At 38.8% G+C, this 16,598-nt stretch overlaps 1 protein-coding gene across 2 annotated transcripts; it reads left to right on the forward strand.

The window, feature by feature from the left end:
- Position 1: 1 nt before the first annotated feature.
- gnpat (glyceronephosphate O-acyltransferase) lies at positions 2-15,961 on the forward strand. Of its 2 annotated transcripts, none has more exons than XM_023264280.3 (17): positions 2-171; positions 1,231-1,422; positions 2,246-2,422; positions 2,498-2,627; positions 3,017-3,144; positions 3,275-3,350; positions 5,281-5,432; positions 5,785-5,915; positions 6,875-7,125; positions 7,339-7,437; positions 7,955-8,131; positions 9,422-9,501; positions 9,611-9,751; positions 10,296-10,395; positions 10,489-10,582; positions 12,641-12,705; positions 12,812-15,961. In XM_023264280.3, exons 1-17 carry the CDS (start codon positions 148-150, stop codon positions 12,853-12,855), a joined length of 2,061 nt encoding a protein of 686 aa, XP_023120048.2. In that variant the 5' UTR covers positions 2-147; the 3' UTR covers positions 12,856-15,961. The 2 variants fall into 2 exon arrangements, with proteins under 2 accessions (XP_023120048.2, XP_023120049.2); XM_023264281.3 differs by having other exon boundaries at positions 7,958-8,131.
- Positions 15,962-16,598: the final 637 nt, after the last annotated feature.

Genomic DNA, 16,598 nt, shown 5'->3' on the forward strand with positions numbered 1-16,598 from the left:
ACGGAAATGCCAGTTCACACGCCCATGTGAACTTTTCTAGGTGTTGTCATCAGCTACAAGCGTAATAATAAGTTGGTAACTTTAATATTCGTGCACGTATTACTTCTTTGAATGCAGCGTCCGAGTGTCTGCGCAGTGTGACAGAGAATGGCATCCGAAGCTGTTTATACGGTGTGTATGCTTTTCTTATCATCAGGCTAAGCTAGTTTAGCTGTCAGCTGTGGCTCGATGCCCACTGCTACACATTTGATATTTCATTCAAACGGGTTAAAGCTAAATATTCTTGTGTGACAGCATCGAAACATGGTCAGTGTTGCAGATGATACAGAAAATGCGTTTAAATACAGGTGTAAGAAGTTTAATGTTGGCTTAGCTGGAGCTAATGAATAATGTTGTAGTGCTGGTGTCCCCCTCCAGGAGTTCTAGTCGTCGTGGTGTACACTGCTGTGCAATTTTTGTTCTATTGCTGTGCATGTGTTTGTGCCCAGCACGATATAATTTAAACAAAAAAATGTTTTCCTGTTTTGAGTAGGTGGTGAGTAGGTTAGCTGAGGCTAGACCAGTGATTCCAAATACTTGTTCTCCTCCTACATTTGTCTGCTTCTTCAATTCTGCCTTTCTGTTGTGGAAAACAATCGCCTCCTCAATGCAAAGCAGTTTAGTTTATATAGCACCTTTAGTCACAATTAATCTCTGTGTGCTTTATGACACAATATGTTCAAATCTTGCAAAAGTATTGCACTTATTTGCAATTTTGATAAACCTACACTAGACAATTTCATATTTTCCATAAAAACTCACACTTTTTTTCATGTGCTAACATAATTGCACATAATTGGTTTTCTAATCATCAGTTAGTCTTTCAATGTGATTAGCTGATACAATGTAGCATTAGTGGTGGTTGCTGGAAATGGGCCTCTGTACCCCTGTAGATATTCCATTAAAAATCAGCCGTTTCCAGCTTGAATAGTCATTTACCATATTAACAATGCTGAGACTGTGTTTCTGATTAATTAAATATTATCTTCATTGAAAAAAATTTGCTTTTCTTTCAAAAATAAGGACATCTCTAAGTGATCCCAAACTTTTGAACGGTAGTGTATTTTATCCAGTAATGGCTTTAGTCGTGGCTTTGTCCTGTGGATTCTGGTAACAAATTAGAGTACAAAACAATTGAAGAATTTAATTCAAGATTGTTTCTAAGAGAGAGTGTGGCTTCCTTCTAAATAGCACAGAGATCCGATGCTAAAGAAGAGAGATGACTTTGAGGACATTTTGGAGGAGAGGAGAAACTCCAGTGACCTGAGATATGCCCTCAGATGTTACATTCCTGTTCTTTACAAAGAATTGACTCCCTGCAAAGCCAGCGAGCTGAAGAGCATGGTGCTGCAGTCTGATCAGCTGCGTTATGTCATCAATCAGGTAAATTAGTCGCCGTATATTCAGGGGAGGTTTTTCAGACATATTTCTTGAGGTTGTAAGTGCTCGCAAGATTACACTGAGAAGCTGGCAGGTTAGTTAAGAACGATTTTCATGCAGTTTCTATACTTTAATGCATTTTTCTTATGGTCGAGACTCGGTGAATGCAGATTTCTGCATCAGCTTTATTATAGTATATTCAAATTTGTAAAAGCAACTTTCTGCATACTACAGTTTAAACTGCTCGCTATGAACTTGAAATGATAAGTTTCCGATTTACTTCCAAATTAGTTTACTGTATTAGTATTAAGATTACTAGCAATAGCAATATTCAAGGGCAGAAATTAAGACATTTTGTTACAGAATGTCAGGAAATGCTTTCAATTCAATTCAGTTTTATTTATATAGCGCCAATTACAGTCAAATTGTCTCGAGACGCTTTACAGAACCCATATGCCTGACCCCCAGAGCAAGCCAAAAGGTGACGGTGGCAAGGAAAACACCCTTTAACAGGGAAAAAAGCCTCGAGCAGAACCCGGCTCTAATGTGGGGGGACCCGTCTACCTGCTGGCCGGGCAGGTTGAGTTTCCTACTACATTTGGAAATATTAGGCTATTTTCTAAAAAGCGCACATCAGGCACTGTTACATATACACAGTTGACAAAGTTGTAGTCACTAAGCTTGGATGCTGTCAGACAAATTGTGAATAAGAGGGTTATAAGCGGTACTAGAACATAGCAGAAATGCATTTAATAGATTAAAAGAAAAACGGAACAAATTTTTATTAAGATCCTTTCTGCTGAATATTTTATTTTGAATTGTCTAGGTTTGTAAAGAAACGGGCATGGCTGCAGATGAAGTCCAGGCGGAGGCAGCAGCCATCTTGGAGGAGATGGCTCACCGCCTGCAGCTCAGTACAATTCGCTTCTTTGCCTTCACTCTCAGCAAAGTCTTTAAAACCTTGTTCAGGAGCATCTGTGTCAATGAGGAGGGCATCCAGAGAGTGAGTATACAGACCAGCTAGACAGGAACACATGCAACCAAAGTCACGCCTAACTTGTCTTTGTGTTGTTCTTAGCTCCAACAGGCCATTCATGAGCACCCGGTTGTTCTCCTACCGAGTCACCGCAGTTACATGGACTTCCTGTTGATGTCATACATCCTGTACACCTACGACTTGGCTCTCCCTGTCATCGCTGCTGGCATGGGTAAGCAAAAGGAAGAACAAGAATGCGTTCCTCTTGTGAGTCAGTGTTCTGTTTGTATCCACAGGCATTCATGGTACTACCATGAATCTCTGCATGTTTTCCATTCATGGTAGTACCATATCATGACACTCCCACCTCTGTGTTCCAATGTTAAGGTTATGCATTCACTGTGATAGTCACAAGTGTGTGTTTACTGAGCTACCAATTTTGCATTCATTAAGTAGACATGTGCAATGATATTCTATTGTCTTAGAGAGATATTAATTCGAATTCGATTGTATGATTTGAAGATGTGCTTAGCAGGTGGGCCAGTGGAAATTAGAAATTCTCTCCAGTGTAATGCACCAGCAGTATTTGCTCATATACTTGCGGTTGTCATTTCGTTTCAGATTTCATGGCGATGAAGTTTGTTGGAGAGATGCTGCGAATGTCTGGAGCTTTCTTTATCAGAAGGTCGTTTGGTGGAGACAAACTATACTGGGCTGTGTTCTCAGAGTATGTCAAGACTATGCTCAAGGTGAAGATACTGTTTGCTCTGACTGTCTGTTATCAGGGAGTGTTCTCTGAAGTAGTAGTTGTGATATTTTTAAAGAACTCTTCATATGATACAGTGTTTTATACAATTCATGCACTTTTTTTCACTCTAGAATGGATTTGCACCTGTTGAATTTTTCCTGGAGGGAACCAGAAGTCGAACATGCAAGTCTTTGACTCCAAAGTTAGGTAAGGCACAAGACCTAGCACTTTAAAACACTCCAATCCTTTCTATTCAAAAACATAATGTTTTGCATTTACATGTCTGTCACTGCTTTGCAGTCAGATACTGTGTTCTATATAGCTTTTCTGTGTGTGCAACATTTTATTAAAACATATGGTCAAAAAGAGTGAATATGGCAGTACACAGAGTCTCTGAACAGCAAGCACAACCCGTCATCTGTGCATGTTGGAATATCAAAGCGCTTCCCTGACATACTGTATATTGATGACTGAACAGCCAACAGACTTACTGTAAAACAAAGTCTTAAAAATGACAATATTTCCCAGTTCATCTGTTTACTAAGTAAACATTTTCCTAATGAGTTCATGGTGTCAGTCACTAGCTTTCAGGCCTTTTGAATATAGTGTGGTGTTCATTGAGTAAATTATGGTCCAATTTAGCGGGAAATACCAGCAGACAATAAAGCAGGGTATATTGTATTGCTTACCAACGTGTCACCATACATAGCATCTTCTAGTTCTTAGTTTGATCTACCTGTTGCTATCTAGATACTATACTATTTGATCTACCTGTTGTCTGCTTGTTAGGTACACTTTCAAAAGAAAAAGTGGAATAGCCAAACATCCAAATTTTAGGCTTCAGAATAGTAGTTCACAAATCAGTAGGTACCATATCTTGGTATTAAAAGCACCCCAGTGATAAACAAGAAAAGCACTCAGAAAGCGAAATCAAAATCTAATGAGGTGTCATTTCTGACCTTCCCTGAAAATTTCATCCAAATCCATTCGTCTGTTTTTGGGTAACGTTGTAACAGACAGACAGACAAACCAACAGTGATTGTCGCATAACTCCGCCGCGGTCCTTGGTGGAGTAATTATTAAAGATTCAGGGGGTCAGTAGGCTTGGTTGACATGTGTTTGGATTGATTTTCTATTTGTTATTGCTACGTGCTAACACATACATACGTTACTTGGACATTTTATCATACCAACTCCATCTCTAAGTCATGCATGCATGCTATGATGCATGCACACACACAAATCCTGCTCTAAATGACAACAAAGAACAGAAGTAAGCATTCAAAAGTGTGCTTATACTTGGTGATGATGCTTGTTGTGGCACGTGCAGCAGCCTTTTGCATATAAGAGTGAAAATGGGATATATGTGTGGAAACATCCCATCTAAGTTCATGACATACAGGCTTCTCCGCCTGTATGTCATACACAGTTTATACACAGTTTGACCACTCGGCTCATAGTTTATCTCTTGTTGCTCAAAGTATTTTAAATATGCAGCAGCCCATAGCTCACACACATAGTTAACTAAGTGATACCAATATGGATTAATCATTATAAGTGACCATTAAATAGCTGATTTAGCTGTGGGTGTTTTTATAAATTCAATCTGAATTGGTGAGAACATCATCCTCACTGTCATTCAGAAATTCACAGTTTCAGTTTCAGACAACTCAGAGGGGGATTTACTGATTTGGAGGCTGCAGGCAAACGCTGTGTTGCATTATTTTCACTCTTTTTCGAACTGAATGTTGGTGTTAGTGGTAGAAGAAGTACTGTTTTTGTCATGTAAAACTATTAATACCACACAGTAAAAAGTAGTGTCAAATAAATAGTCCATGAAGAATGACAGAGAATAAATTGAACAAAGGAAGTAATAATTCTGTTCCTGATTTGCCTCTTTAAAAATAACTAAAAGAACCAGTAAGAGTCCCATTAAAGTACCAAATTGACTGGCAATAGTAGTAGCTTAGTAGGTAGTGGGAGTACTTTTTAAGCATACCTTTCCATATTAATGGGTGATATCATAGTGGCTACACCCATCTTTAGCAGTCTGTGGATGCAATCTGTTTTAATAGTTATTATAATATGTAATGGATATATTTCCCACAGTCGCCCTCTTCTTTGTGTCCTTCTGTAGGTCTGCTGAATATAGTGATGGATCCATTCCTTAAAGGGGAAGTGTTTGATGTTAGTTTGGTCCCCGTGAGCATCAGCTATGAGAGGATCCTGGAGGAGGCGCTCTATGCCAGAGAACTGCTGGGTGTACCAAAGCCGAAGGAGTCCACTTCGGTAAGTTATTTAAACATTCATTGGTTTATATAGTGTGATTTGAAGACCAGTCACTTGTAGTGATAGAAGAAAATCTTGGCACTTAAAGCTTTTTGCAAAAAGTAATTTAGTTAGAAAGTGTAAACCAAATTATAACTCAAGTGAAAAGAATTGGTTTCTGCATTTTTGATGGTTTTCCAAACTACAGCATCTATACGCAGGATTGAAGACATAACGTAGTAGAATTAGTTGTATACAAAAAAGTGACATAGAAACACATTGATCTTTGATTGATTTATTGTCTGAGAGATTGAATTGAATTTGTTGTTGATCATTTTTTGTTGTACTTTTCTTATTCATGTCCCCTTGCTAGGGTTTGTTTAAAGCCAGAAAGGTCCTCAGTGAAGACTACGGTAGTATCCATGTGTACTTTGGTCAACCTGTGTCTGTCAGAAGTTTAGCTCAGAACAGAGTGGACCGCTGCCAGTTCAACCTGATACCAAGGTAGGATGAACTACCATTAACCCTTTCCACCTGAGAGGTACCTACACATACACCAGATTGTATCTCATATTAAAATGTAAAATAAAGTAAAATGTAGAAGTTGCATTTCAAGAAAGTCACACTCATTGAGGAGTTTAGTACCACTATGCCCGCAGCATGGGTACAGCATTTGTTTAGCTACATTGCTGTTGCGTCAGACATGGTAGCATTGTAGCTCCAGATTTGTAGAACAGATAAAAAAAAAAGCTCACTTTCACTGAGTCATTGTTATAAGGTTGGTATTAACAATCTAATGTACAGTCTTGATTAGGCAAAGGTAAAACTGTCAGTATTTGTTGGTGTTTTTCAGATCCTATTCTGTCCTAGTGATAAGGATAATTAGACTCATTATATTTTACGTGTTTCCCAAGTGGGTCCTATCCATAGAGCTCATTTTGGCCATTGCACTGTAACTTTTAAAGTGATTTTATTTCATCTCTCTTTTTTTTTACCTATCTTTTGAATCATCTTTGTTATTTATTTTCTTTGCCATTGTGAAGCACTTTGAATTGTCTTGTGCATGAATTGCGTCATATAGATAAACTTGCCTTGCCTTATACTTGTGGAATATTGTTCAGGTGGAAACTTTGAAAAGCAGACTATGGGCTAAATTGTTTTTGCTTGAATGCACAGTAAAATATTTAGTTTTGTACTGATTTTGTGTCCATCAACACAACGGCGTGACATACATTTCAGCTTCTCCCAACCCGTTTTAATTTTCATCCAGTTTATAGTTGCATGGGTTTGGCGTTCACCTTTCCAAAACATCTTTGATTGGTCTCCTACTTGATTGGATGTGTTTTTACTTTGGGTCTGTTAACCCAATGAATCGGTAGTCATTTTCTTTTTACGCATACAGTTGTTACAGGTACAGCTGTTACTTCATTATCATGGACTGGTTTTGCACTTTCCATATCCAGACACATCCCCAGAAAGCCCGGTGAGGACATCCACAGCTTTGTGAACGATTCGGCCTACAGGCTGGTGCGGGCCCAGGAGGAGAACATGGTCCTAAAGCCATGGGTTCTTCTAGCCTCCCTGCTGCTCCAGAACCACCACCAGATGCAGGTGGCAGAGCAGAAGCAGGAGATGGCACTGGATGAGCTGACTGAACAAGCTGTGTGGCTCAGGGACCTCTCCAGGCAGTATGGAGCCTTCCTCCACTGGCCTGGTACAGTACAAGCCCAGTCCTCTTTTAAAACTCTATTAAAAATCAACCATGGTTTCAACTGCTGCTGCTTTATTTGGCACACATAATGTGCAGTAATGAATGTGATATACAGCTCTAGAGCCTTTTTTCTATATTCTGTTTCTTCTGTAGTGGGAGATGCAATGTTTGTCCTTCTTCTTCTCCTCATCTAGCAATTTTCTTCTTCTTCTTTAGACCATGTATCTCCTTCTGAGGCTGTTTCCTCCAGTCTTTCACTTCACCGAGGTTTGGTGAGGATCTCTGAGGGAAGAGTCCAGCTGGCATTTGAACAAGGTTTGTGTTCATGTTTGTTTTCTAACCTCAATTTCTGTTTGTCCTTGATCTTTTTTTAATGACTTGTAATATCAGCACAGGCATCCAGCTGTTACAAGAAGAGCAACACATAGTTTAGTACAAACAGTGAAAAATACTGTTAATTATTGACTAACAGTTTAAATCCAGTATGCTTAAAAAGTGTTTAACATAAAGGTGAGTAAGCAGGTATGACATTTAGTCAACAAAGGAGCAACTACGAGTGACTGAAGTTTGCTGTTCATTGTAATTTAGGCTTCTTTTCACCATAGTTGCCATTTTTATTATTCTTCAGCTCCATTTCAGCAGCCTTAAAATCAACTCTTGAGACATGTACACTAATTCAGTCTAAAAGAAGGCAATATGGATTTTTTTTATAAAAATTGTTACAGCTTCTCTTTGCTCAGGAATAAAAAGTATACCATACCTGCAAAATACATCAAAATGATTGACAGTAATTGAAGTTGGTAAGCGAATGCAAGAAAATGTTGTCTTGAAGCAGGAGGACAGACTAGACCAGGAGAGCCTTGCAGTACTGTTACTCCAGAAGAGGAGCTCTTGAACCAGGCTGTCATCATACTATCGTGCGCCTCCTACAGGAATCAGGCCCTGCACATCTTCCTCCGACCGGCCCTGCTAGCCTCAGCCATCCACACCGCCTCCTCCAGCAACAAACGTAAGACTGACTGTCCTCAGCTGCTCTCTGCCTCTTCAGTCATTGTAGTGTAGTTAGCAAGATGGATGAAACCAGTACAAGCAGGTTTTACTGTTTTAGTTTCACATCTTTCAACTAGTGCAGGGGCATTTCAAAATATGAATGTTTGGAACAGGCTTGTGAAGCACGTCATTGCAGTCTTGATGAAATATTCTGGGATGCTTTTGCTGTAAGTGTTCTTGCAGCAGTTGTATTGTGATCAGTTTGCAGCGCTTAGAACACCACATTGTTGGTCTTGGTCTATAATATTCCACACTGTAGATGATTGTGGTTAAGAGTTTCAAGCTGCAGCTTTTTCTCAGGGGGATGTCAGGCTAAGAGAGGGCACAGACGTCTCTGTGATGTGTTGTTGTCGTAACTGATGATGTCATCATGTCGATGAGTCACCGACTTCATGCTTGACACTGCATTGACTTAGGTCTCCAGTAATACACCCTCCAAGAATGAAATAGATATGATGAACATGAAAAGCGAAAAGCAGACACACATGCAAAGACTTCTTTCTTTATTTATTAGTGAGGTATATTTTAAACTATGTAACTCAAAATTGGAACATAAGGTAGATTTCTAGTGTAACTTTGAAGAAGGGTATGTTCAGCCAGTTTAACCCTCATCAGTACACCTGGGGTCCATGCGGACCTATATAAGTTGTCATATTTTTTTATTTACAATTTGGATTTTTCAGTCCCTTTAGGTAGTTGTCACCCACATAGTTGCCATCACATAAACCAAAACTTACTTGATTCCAACCAGGTTTGTGGTGTATATATAGAAAAATCATTTGGGGTCCATGGGGACGTGCATCTTTTATTTATGTATGTTTGTGTTATGTTGCTCTTGTAATGACTGCTTCAGTTGCATTGTGTTTCATTTCAATTCAGGAGTTCTTACACTACTATTGTAAGCAATACACGATTGTAATCATCAATAGTAATTTCATTGTTTCTTTCATATTTGTGTCTATAGACGCCACACTTTTTTTGAAAATATACATTGAGAGGATATGGACAGGTGCAGAAATATGAAATACTACTGGGGTCCAGCTGGACCCCAAGTGTATGGATGAAGTAAGTTTTGCCACATGTACTGATGAGGGTTAAACACATGGAATAGAAATACTAAAGCTTCTTCACTTGCCCTTAGTGCTGTTTATTTTACATATTCACACTAAAAGCCTGTTATTACAGAGCTCTGCAGGTACTGAATATTGAAATACATGCTGTCCTACTTGTTATCGTGTGTATTTTCCAGAGGAAGTCTACAACAGCTTTAGCTTTTTGAGAAACATGTTTTCCAATGAGTTCATCCTCTGCCCTGGAGCTACAGTGCAGGTGAGGAGCAACATTTGTAAGCAGCTGCACTTGAAATAATGCAGACTGCATTATTGTATTGCCATTCTGATATGTATTTCATTGGTATTTCTTATTGTATGTTGTGTAGGACTTTGAGGAGGCCTGTTACCTGCTGGTGAAGACTGGCGCTCTGCAGATCAACCAGCAGGAGTTTGTAGTAACGGAGAGAGGACACAGGACTCTGGGCTTCCTCACTAGAATGCTAGATCCCTTTTTACAAGGATACCAGGTGAGTGAGACAAACACAGTGGCGTTTTAAACATTAGTCAGAGCTGTTTTGTATGCAACAGGGTCGATATGTCTGCTCCTGTATTTAGACCCGGTGCATTCTGATGAATTTAGCTGGAATCAAACAGGACAGATTATAGATTCCTGCACAGATTATTAAAGCTCTTTAACTTTATTAATCTGAAACGGTTAACTTGTAGTGTTGCCATTTTATCAAGACTGGGTAGATTTGAAATATTTGCTACATAAAATCCTATAAAATTTTTGTCTTGTTTAGTTTCATCCCATTTCCATCAAAAATCATGCAGTCTGCATGTACTGTGTGTCATTAAGCACACAAAAAAAACAGATCATTAATCGATTGTGGCACCAGTTTATTTTCCATTATTTTTGATGTCTTTGTGTTCTTACTTAGACATACATTCAGTTCTAGGTAACTTATCATCATACAGCATCAGAACTACTGAAGAAAGTTTACTCAGATGTCCTCTAGAGGGAGCTCTAAGCTCATCATCATACTTGCATGTTTGTATGTGTGGCTCCAGGTGGTGTGTAGGTTCCTGTGTGAAGATGCGACAGAGGGTCTGACAGAAAAACAGTTTGTTCCTGCTGTCCGGAAGTTCATCATCAGACACATTCTAACAGGTTTCTGTCTCTAAAAGATTGTCATTTGCATGTTGTTTCTGCCTCTACTGAATGTACTGAATGTGAGCTGTATTGGAAATTTGTGTTATCCAGGTAGACTACGGTACACTGAGGTGTTGTCGTCGGACCTCCAGAAGAACAGTCTGGCGGCTTTGCTGAGACTTGGAGCTGTGCAGAAACTCAAAGGGTATGTTGGTGTTTGTCATCCATGTACCTCTGTGTGCTTTGATTGGCTGAGGCAGAAACAGGCAAGCTGAAGATTTTTTTTTTAATTATTGTTTTGCTTTTTGTTTGTCAGTTAGCATTAAAAGATGTTGCATTCATTTGTCATGAAAAATTGTAACCTTGCAGTACATTTGTGTCATGTAGGTTTGAATTATTTAGGAAAAAGTCACAAATTTGCTGTGATCCCTTAAACTCCAAGCGTGTGAGTGGGTCTGGGTGTTTTTTGCTCCAGTCACATTTTTTTTTGTCACTGTAGGCTAATTTTGAACTGCAATATCATGCCCTGCACCACCTCATAGAAACGGTTCAACTATTACTAGAAGTAGAGAGAACATCGGTGGAGCATAGCAAGGTTATAATGCCATTAGGGCTGAAATAGTTCCTCAAGTTTTTCGAGTAATTCGACTACTAAAATTCCTCAAGGAAAAATTCTCTGAATGGAGGCTTTGTTTAATCCACTACATACTAGACCTTAGGTCACTAGCTAGTGGACCACGGTCCAAGTCTGGACCCAGACTTCATCCTAAATGGACCTGGACCTACAATCAATAAATTCTAATTGTAATTTTAATTTAATTTGACAGGATGCTTCTATTTTAACTGGCGCAGCTTTTTTAGTGTTTGCAGCATTTAGCTGATCAGAGGCTGAACTGTGAAGACATTGTGACATAGTCAGGCTTTCTTTGTGTAAATCGGCTCAACAAAAACTAAACCCTCAGTCAGAGTTAACAGGTATGAAGGTGGTTTTCAACTTTCTTTGTTAACTCAGACTTTCTTCTTCAAACTCATTCACACAAACAGGTTTAACGCATCATTTGGCTCATTTTCAGCACAAAATGAACCAAACGTGAACAGGTTGTTTTAACAGAGAACAATGAGGAACATAAAAATTTATGACAGTAAAAAGCTGCGACTGGAAATTAAGGCAGGAATGCTGGTAGAAAACTGTTAAATGTGCGTAATGTATTTATTTTACCGAATACTGGGGGGAAATGTTGGCTCTGCATACCATAAATAATTGGCTGCTTACACTCAATGTATGTTTTCTCTTTTTCCCCTACATTTTTTCAAGTTTAAAAAGATCCCCTGTATCACAATGCAAGCTCAGAGGTCTTTTCCACACACTGTTTAAATACATCCTGCAGTTGAGCCAAAAAGTCAGAATTTCTGTCACATTACCGTTTGTCACAGCTGACTCAACTGTGGTTTCACAAGTGCACCTAGGGGTACAGATTTTTTTTGTTGTTGTTTTTACAGAATCTGTTGCAAGATTTTTCAACAAGTGATTCTGATGAAATTTGAGAATTTTAAGCTGAGATTTGGTTAATTCTCCAATGGAGCAGCATATCACAGACGAGAATTTCAAGGACTGTCGGAGAGTAGACAGTCCAGCATATCTTTCTGTTTCTGGCTAATAAATAGTGTCATTTTGGTAATTTTGCATAAGATAGCATGTCTTTCAAACCCATTAGTGGGGTTTGTGATTCAAAGTGTTAATGGACTTGACAATCTGTAAAAAGGACAAAAAAATACTAAAAAAGGAAGACCTCTCAAGAGAAAGGGATCGAGAGTGTTTATTGTGAACCTGTTGAAACAAAAAAGTCTGCTGTTTATGCTAACAACACAAAAATAAGCCTTAAAGACATGCTTCATCAAAATGACCTTAATATAATAATATAACCTTACTGATCTCTCATGGCATCTAGCCAAATAGATAGTTTTGGTTTATTAGCTTCAGTTGTGAGATATTCATTCCTTTGATTCTTTCCTCCACCCCAATACCCTGTGCATGAATTTTGTTTGTGGCACTCAGGAATAAAAAAATGACATCTAAAGAATTCATCAGCAACATCTGTTCCAAGAAACGGGAGATAATCCAGAGAAAGCTCTGTTAAAATTATCACTGGAGCTACATTTTAATAACGAAATAGTCCTTCCAAAAGCTGTTTCTCTGCACTGAGCTTGGAACGCTGTTTTTTGTGCTGAAAATAACTCACTATGTTCACTGTTCCTACTTCAGAGGAGAGGAGCAGGGGACTTTAAAGGTCAACAAGGTGATGGTGAACTCATTGGAAGACACTCTAGGTAAGAAACAAGCTGTCAGCTGGTGCCTAAACACCCAGCAGGAAAACATATTGTTTCAGTTCTTGCCAGGCTTTTAAAAAGATCTCACATTTGTGTATCTGTCCAGGAGGAAAACTCCCCACTCAGAAAGCTGTCGTCGCTCGCCTCTAATTTGCTGACCTCATTAACCAAAGGGGACTGAGGACAGTCAGCGGCGTGGGCCGACATTGCTGTGCTCTACACGGTACGGTACGAGTGGGCCCAACTTGCCACAAAGACGGGCCAACCAAGCGGCTTTCTATGAGAGATGGAACAAAAGAGTTGCCATCTGGAGACAACTCAACCCCTTTCATTGAGGTTTCCTTTAATTTGGCTGTCTCTTCTCCTCACCACTCTTTTCAAAAGGCGTTTTGTCTTTCTCAGACTCTTCTCTTAAAATCCTTTTTATAAACCTACATTAAAGCAGATAATGAGTGAAGCCTTTGAAGGTATATTGCTAAGCTCCTTTGGCTCATTCTGAATTGCTGACCCTTTGCTATGAGCTGCCTTGTGAAAGCCTCTGAATGTGCCAACTCCACTCAGAACAGGCGCCTTTTTCCATTAATGCATTTGATATGTATCCTCTAACACTCAGCTTGGCTTTTGTTTGTGTCCTTCTCAGTCTGCTCTTTTATCTGAGCTTTGTTTTGTCTGCGTTTGTCATCAGTTGTTAGTCTGTCTTGTCTTTTTTGAGCACTTTAATGATTTATTTATGCAAAAAAGGTGTGGATCTATATCTTAACTCTGTCTTCTCATTTTGCTTTTGAGTTCATAGTTTAACATTTGGTGAAAATGATTTTCTTGTGTACTGGATAAGGTAAAGAGTTTTTATGTTTGAGACCCAAGAATAGCTTAAACCAGGTGCCACAGTTGGATTTAAACCACCCTGGGTCAGCTTTGCCACCCACCCTTAGGCATTTTGCCAACACTCCAAGCTATGCGGACAAGCAGTACATTTGTTTACACGGTGGATATATTGCTGCAAGTATAATGTCAGTGTCATTAAGTTGCCAAACTTATATAAAATTGAAGTTACTGAAGCACTACCAGCGACGCCAAAGGAACACATTTTTGCTCACTCTTTGGGATAATTTGTCATGTTTTCAAGTTTAGAATAGTTACTGAAGTTGCTATATACTGTAAGTTAGAGTTTTTTTAAAGTCTAAAAATATGAAAGGTTTAATATTCTTCCTTTATTTATATGGAAGGAATTGATTTGCAGTTGATATAATTTTGCTAAAAGAAACAAAGAAAAGGCAAAATAAGGAAAAATAGCAAAATGGAAACTCAGAGTTACAGTGAATGCTGATAAAATGTCACTGTAGGAGAGGAGTCAGTTTTTCAAAGGAACCATGCCAACAGATGCTTTTAACTCTCAGGATTATACACTTAGCTGACGTAGTGATGAGAAGTGTGTGTGTGTGTGCTTTTTCAGACTTTCCAAATTAAAACTAGTTCAGTTTAAAAACCCTCACATTGCAGTTATATATTTGATAAAACCTGTCTGTGCACTGTTGTTTCCTTGAAATCTCAACCCAGTGTCAGCAAAAGATTGAGGTTGTACTGACACAGACGAGCTGCTTTGCAGGCAAAGAAAAAACATTCCTGGTTGAGTTAAACTTTGAGGCAAAACAAGGCTAAACATCCACAAGTTCTCTGGCTTAGTCACCTCAGACCAAAGGTTTGGTGGGCTTTGATGAGATCGCCTCATTTTTGCTACAGATGCAGACACTCAATTTTGATTCTAAGGTAGCATTCATTTGCATTTAAGCATTGCAGATAGCTTGATTTATATCAATTTCTTAAGCTGCTATCTTTAAACCTTCTGTAGGAAAGTTAGTAACTGTAAACACGTCTTGCAGTAGTGTCATACACTAATGGTCTATCAAGTGTAAAATTAAATTGATGTGAGTCCTGAGCAGTGGAACCAACTGAAGTAAAGGACCAGATTTCAGAAATTGGTGATGCCATTAAGAGAGTATAAGCATTCCTTTCAATGTTATCTGTTGAACTAATTAAACATGTTGGCTAATTAGTTTTGTCAATGGGACAATATCTGTGCACCTTTTTGCTTGTTTTTCTGACTGATCCCAAATGTTGATTTGAAATATCCCTGAAACAAATGAGGTACAGTAGCTAGTTCGGCCATTTGGTCTTTTGAACCAGCAACAAGAGAGCGATTGATCTCACTGACAGGTTGAGGGCTGTGCGCAGGCTGATACAGTAGCGACCTATCAATCCCAAGGTCGCCCTACCCTAAATAATCCGCTGCCTCATCATCAGCTTAACTCTAAATGTTACATGATGTTCATTTTTTAAAATTATGGCATGAGAAAAAGTCTTGAAAGTAGCAGTTGACCGTAAACTCACAAGAAAACATTTACTGAATGAGAAGCAGGGGCATTTTCCTCATACACATCATAAACATCTGTTTCTCACAAACATCAGGCTTTTGTTTGTAACCAGAAGAGTTGCCCCCTGCTGACTGTTAGAAAGAATGCGGGTTTAAGGCACTTTTGTATTAAATGGCATAAAAGATTCTGCCCTGCCCAAAACTACTGTAGCTTCAGTTAAAAACAAAACAAAACAAAAAACAATACCTACAAGGTCTCCCCTTTAGATCAGTTACTCTGTTATTTATCCATCTGTTCTTATGATTTAGCCACTTTATCATGTATTGGGTTGCAGGGGCTGGAGACTTTCTGAGCTAACAGTGGGCAAAATGGTGTGCACCATGGAGAGAACACTGGAGTCACTCACAACCAATTTAGAACCACTAGTGAACTGACTACACCCACTACGAACTGTGGAAGAAAGCCAGAGGAGGTTCAGACCTTGCTGTGAAGTGGACCACTGAAATTTACCTTCCACTTTAAAACAAGTCTAACTAGCCCTCTGCCTTTTTGCTTCCATTATTGTCATTCGTCTAATATGAGATCTGTAAACTTTCAGTCTCATAGGTTAACTCAACCACCAGCAATGCAGCTCTGCAACAAAAAAATCTTTGTAGAACAACAATCTGTAAGTCAACACACCATCCAAAGTCTACAGTGTGCTATATTTGTGGTTGTGTTTTTTTGTTTTTGTTTCCCAAAATCAATAACGGCTTTTATATAATGTCCAAATAATTGATTTATTTGTGTGTGGGTTGAATTATGCTTAAGTGTAAGGCCTGTTGGTACCGAATGTACTGTCTGGTGAATTACAAAAGCATGTCATTAAAGCATTTGAAATACAATTCTCAGACCGAATTGTGTCTGTTTTGTAGATGAAGTGGGTTGTAGGTTGGGACTGATTAATATTCCCTTGTCACTGTGTAACATCCAGAGTTTGTTTGATAGTCAGTTCTCCTGTGGCTCAGACAGTTGAGAGAAACTCTTTGATTGTACCTGATTAAAACATGAAGTGATCATATTTTATCATGCTGATGTATTACACAAACTGACAGGGAAACGCTGAGCTTTATAAACTTTCAACTTGACATGTGCAGCTTTACTATTTAGGCCATCAACTGCTTGTCTTTCCCAGTGGTGACTGGTGGGAAATTTTCTGAGCGGACTGTGCCACATCCAATCAATTTCAGCAAACTACTGAAATATAAATGCTGAATCCAATTAACCTGTTAAATACATTCAATCATGCAAAAAAAGAAATAATGTGACCCTGCAAATAAAACTTATAAAGCCCCATCATCCTCAGCTCTGAAGTGTGAATGGAGGTCTAAGAGGAGTAACTGAAGATAACCTAACTGGCCTAGAGGTAGAAAATTGAGTTCACATATCAGAAATGGATTGTGAAGCTAAACCATTAAGGGTTTCAGAAACAAATAGAAACACTTTAAACTCAATTACGTATTTCTCTGGAAGCCAGTGCAA

The sequence above is a fragment of the Amphiprion ocellaris genome, chromosome 12 (assembly GCF_022539595.1).
Source record: "Amphiprion ocellaris isolate individual 3 ecotype Okinawa chromosome 12, ASM2253959v1, whole genome shotgun sequence".
Lineage (NCBI taxonomy): Eukaryota > Metazoa > Chordata > Actinopteri > Pomacentridae > Amphiprion > Amphiprion ocellaris.